The sequence below is a fragment of the Arachis ipaensis genome, chromosome B6 (genome assembly GCF_059453495.1).
Source record: "Arachis ipaensis isolate K30076 ecotype BB chromosome B6, ASM5945349v1, whole genome shotgun sequence".
Taxonomy (NCBI): domain Eukaryota; kingdom Viridiplantae; phylum Streptophyta; class Magnoliopsida; order Fabales; family Fabaceae; genus Arachis; species Arachis ipaensis.
This window is the reverse complement of record NC_142441.1, coordinates 141,667,279-141,671,505: the sequence shown is the minus strand read 5'-3', so window position 1 is coordinate 141,671,505 and position 4,227 is coordinate 141,667,279. Positions and strand designations below refer to the sequence as shown.

At 33.5% G+C, this 4,227-nt stretch overlaps 1 protein-coding gene across 1 annotated transcript; it reads right to left on the bottom strand.

Annotated features, from left to right (window-relative positions):
* On the bottom strand, positions 1 to 2,337 carry LOC107648484 (histone-lysine N-methyltransferase ATX5). The gene is made up of 6 exons (XM_088491904.1): positions 2,191 to 2,337; positions 1,418 to 2,100; positions 1,171 to 1,275; positions 928 to 992; positions 537 to 750; positions 1 to 229 (listed from the first exon to the last, which is right to left on the bottom strand). The coding sequence occupies exons 2-6, from the start codon at positions 1,583 to 1,585 to the stop codon at positions 35 to 37; spliced, it is 747 nt and encodes a 248-aa protein (XP_088348030.1). The 5' UTR covers positions 1,586 to 2,100; positions 2,191 to 2,337; the 3' UTR covers positions 1 to 34.
* Between the last annotated feature and the right edge of the window lie 1,890 nt (positions 2,338 to 4,227).

The following is a 4,227-nucleotide window of genomic DNA, read 5'->3' as shown; positions in this document are numbered from 1 at the left end:
ATCACATACTTAAGTGGAACATATTTTATTTTTTTCAACTATCTATATTTAATAAAGGTGTGCCTGATGTTGGGGGAGGGACGGTTATGAGTGAGGAGGCAGATTCTGAGAGGACAATTAGTTGTGCTCTTAATGGATGATGGTAGGGAGCATTCAAACTCTGTATTGCATCTAAAGGATGATGGTAGGGACCCCTCACATGATGAGGAACGGCATCAGCTGCTGATTTCTAGCAAGTGGAAATCCCAAAAATGAGTGAAGGGGCATAGTTTATGAGGAGAGATAACAGTGCCATGGACATACTAGAGAGATGAAGATAGTGTACAGAGAAGTGAACAGAGAAGTGAACAATTCAAAGAAAAGTTCATAAACCATGGTATTTCACTGGTAAATTCCATTAATTTATGATCTAAAAAACAATTTAACTTGAAGTATGAATTGCACCGAAAATGTAAAGAAGTATCAAGAGTAAATGTTACATTGACTAAGCATTATGTTACAGATTTTGCAAATGAAAATAAATCTCTGCATCTTACCTTTTTAGTGTAGTTTGTTCTTTGAAAGATTCGACATCTAGCGGCAGAGAATGGCTCATGTTCAGTATCTTCTGCTTGAGGGGTTTCTTCTACCTTTGTTCTTCTAGAGGAAATTAGCCTGGAACCCGTTTTTTTCTTAGTTTGTAGAAGACTTTTAGTTGATATGACCCCAAGGGGGGTTTGCATAATCAAAACAGTGTCTGGATTGGGAGCCCTGCAAGTAATATTAAAACAAAAAGCTGACAGTAAGATTCAAATGAATCTTAAATTCATACTTGAGGAATTCAAAAAAGAGTAAAAATTGTGTCAAAAGCAAACTCTGAAAAGGAAACCGTATAAATGGACAAAGAAGAAAGTATTGTCTCTTTTGTTGTAATTGAAGATTCTATACCTGTGATAAGCACAATAGGAAACCATTTTTGTTGTCTGTTTACCATTTTTCTCCGAAATGTGCAACTGCATTTAAGCAGGAAAATTTAGAGAAAAAAAAAGTCTCTAAATTATCTATAAGAAAATGCAACATGTAGTCATGATGCATAACTGAACTGAAATCCAAATTGTAAGAGGTTAACAACAATTCGCAAATGGAAGCCCGAAATAATAAATAAAAAATAAAAACCAGAGTTGATCCGACCTCCATTCGGTAGCCAGCCCTTGATGCACACATGGCATGGAAATAAGTAGAACACTTGCAACATTGTGTGCATGAACCATGAATTTGCTTACAAATAACACAAATCTGAAATTCAACAAACACAATTTAGATTAACATAGGCATAAAGAAGGAACAAGAGACGTCAAATGAAAACCATTTAGGAAACCTGTAGTCTATATCATTTTACAATTACGTTTTCTAAACAAACTGGGTATTGATATCTCACCTTAACAAAAGAACTTGACGGAATACTAAGAATACCCAAAGCAGGCTCCATCTTCTCATCACTAGCAAAAGCCACTTCAGGCCGAAACCAAGCACAAGTGACATGAACCCATAACGTGTCAATATCTGTTGGCTTTAGAGCACCACCTAAGGAACGATAAACTTCCATGCGAAAGCTTGGCCGTGGCAGTGGCCGTGGCCGTGGCCCAATAGCACAGCCATGATGATGCTAACCACTAGACCAAATGCAGAAACTACCATCAACCTCACGAGGACCAGCTACCATTCTGTCGACTGCTTTGTATACCAGAATTCCAGCAAGCAACCATATCAATTGGATGGAAACCAAAGCCCCAAGAATCTCTATTCTAAAATATCCATACGATTGGCGGGGGTTAGCTTCCCATCCAGCAGCCCATAGCGAAAATAAGGAAATGGCAAAGGCTGCAACATCCGAAAGCAAATGTGCCGCATCAATTAATATTGCAAGCTGTTGGCACATTTGCAATTTTGTTTTCATGACTGTTGAAGTAATTGAAGGGATCAAAGCCAACAGTCTTGCCATATTAACAGATGCGGCACATTTGCTTCACTACAGATCTTACTCCCTCCTGGATTCCTTGTTTCATCATGATCTCCACTTATTTCAATGACTTGTGCATCCTTAGAGCCATGTGCTTCCATCTACAATATATACCAAAAATACAATCTTTTAGAGTTGGAAAGAAAAGATAACAGAAGCATAAACTCCTCCTATCATTAAAGAAGCAATACCAATAATAGCAGGCATCAACAACTTAGGGAGTATGGACAATATGATGAAAAGGTGGTGCTCTATGTTAATGTGTTATTGTTCCTTAGGTGGTGCTCTAAAGCCAACAGATATTGACACATTATGGGTCCATGTCACTTGTGCTTAGTTTCGGCCTGAAGTGGCTTTTGCTAGTGATGAGAAGGTGGAGCCTGCTTTGGGTATTCTTAGTATTCCGTCAAGTTCTTTTGTTAAGGTGAGATATCAATACCCAGTTTGTTTAGAAAACGTAATTGTAAAACGGTTCATAATAATAGTAAGAGTAGTATTGATGGTACAATAAATGTGATAGATGCATATATATATATATGCAAATGCTATGGTGTCTATTATGTTGTACCTAAATTATTAAAAAGGGTAAATACATAATATTTAATAAATTTTACATGATTTATTTTTTACTTTAAATATTTTATTTTTTATTTTAAAAAGTAAGTTAAAAAATTTAAACATTATAACAAAGATACCATAAAGCTCACTAAAAGGAGTGCTAGCTACTATTGATGGTACAATAAATATGATACTTGCATTATATATATATATATATATAATTTTTACCAACTTTTGTACCACAATTGCTTATTTTTATTTTTCGTTTTTTTACATTAATTAGTTTGTGTTTTAAAGGCTTATATCTTTAGCACTTTTTTTCCTTCTAAATACTTTACAAGTAATAATTTATAATTTTACTATCTATCTTTGCTAGTAAAACAAAATGACATACCTACTAAATGTTTATTATGCCATAGAAAGTATTTTTTCTAAAAATTGGTTGGAATTCTTTGAAAATATTTAATTGTTAGAAGGATACTAATACTATATATATATATATATATATATAATCCTGAGATTGACCATTCGTTTTTTTATTGGGCCACAGGCCTAATTTACGTTTTTTACAATTGACCTTATTTTATATATGACATATAGGTTTTTAACCCAATATTATGCTTTTGTCCTAGGTAACCTCTTTTTTTCTTTTTGGGTTAAGTCCTAGGTAACCTCTTAATGTAAACCAAGTTCACGTCCAAAAAATTCTACCAAGTTTGTCCATTCTACCTTTCTGCTTAGCCCAAAAAAAAAAACTGGCTTTCTGATTTCTAGTTTCTACACGACCCTTCGTACTTTTGTAGTCGTACTATGCAAGAAACGCTTTTTTATCTCTTACCCAAAAAAAAAAAAACTCGTGTTGATATCCCTTTTATTCACGAATCAATATTCAGTTGTGCTAAACTAGATAAGTTTGAGTAGTGGTGTTATTTTATGCGAAACTTATACATGAATCAATTCACCGAACCTTAAAATGATTTCATTTGCGAAAATCGCAGTATAACCAAAGACTGGACTCTAATATGGACTCGAAGATTATGTTTGACGATAACACCCACAATATTATTAACCCAAATGGATCTGTGATATTTAGTGCGCTTAATACAGGTTCGCTTATTTTTTTAAATAAATAAATACAGGTTCGCTTATTTTTAAAGATAATTTAAAGATAGTTAAAAATAAATAAATAACTATTGTATTAAAAATAAATAAATAAATAACTATTTTCAGCAATGGTGATTTTTAGATTTTTTTTTTTGTTGCTTTGTTTTAAATGTTTCTATTTTTTTTAAATAAAAAGCTCAACACAACAAGGTGGAGCATTAACGTTTCAACAGAAAAGTACTAAACAGATAAAATAAACTAATTCATAATCATCTTTGACAAAAGTCATCAACAACCCAAAAGATCAAATATCACTCCACTCTTTGTAACTCTTAATCGACCTGTTAACTACTCTTGCAACACCTGATTCTTGATTCCTGAAAATTCTGTCATTCCTTTTCAACCAAGTGCTCCAAATGATAACAATGAAACCAAACTCAACAATATTCTATTAATTTGACTGCACGATTGACCCCCTGAATCATGTAAACTTACGATCATTCAGCTCTATATCTACCAGTTCGATAAAGCTGTTAACACACTAGCACATTTTCTTTCTTCCAACT

Excerpts from the sequence above, each read along its gene's own strand:
- LOC107648484 (XM_088491904.1), bottom strand. The coding sequence starts at position 1,585 with ATGGAAGTTTATCGTTCCTTAGGTGGTGCTCTAAAGCCAACAGATATT. Across the intron at positions 751-927 it reads TCCTATTGTGCTTATCACAG|GGCTCCCAATCCAGACACTG; the intron begins GTATAGAATCTT and ends TATTACTTGCAG. Across the intron at positions 230-536 it reads GAACAAACTACACTAAAAAG|AAATCAGCAGCTGATGCCGT; the intron begins GTAAGATGCAGA and ends TCCACTTGCTAG.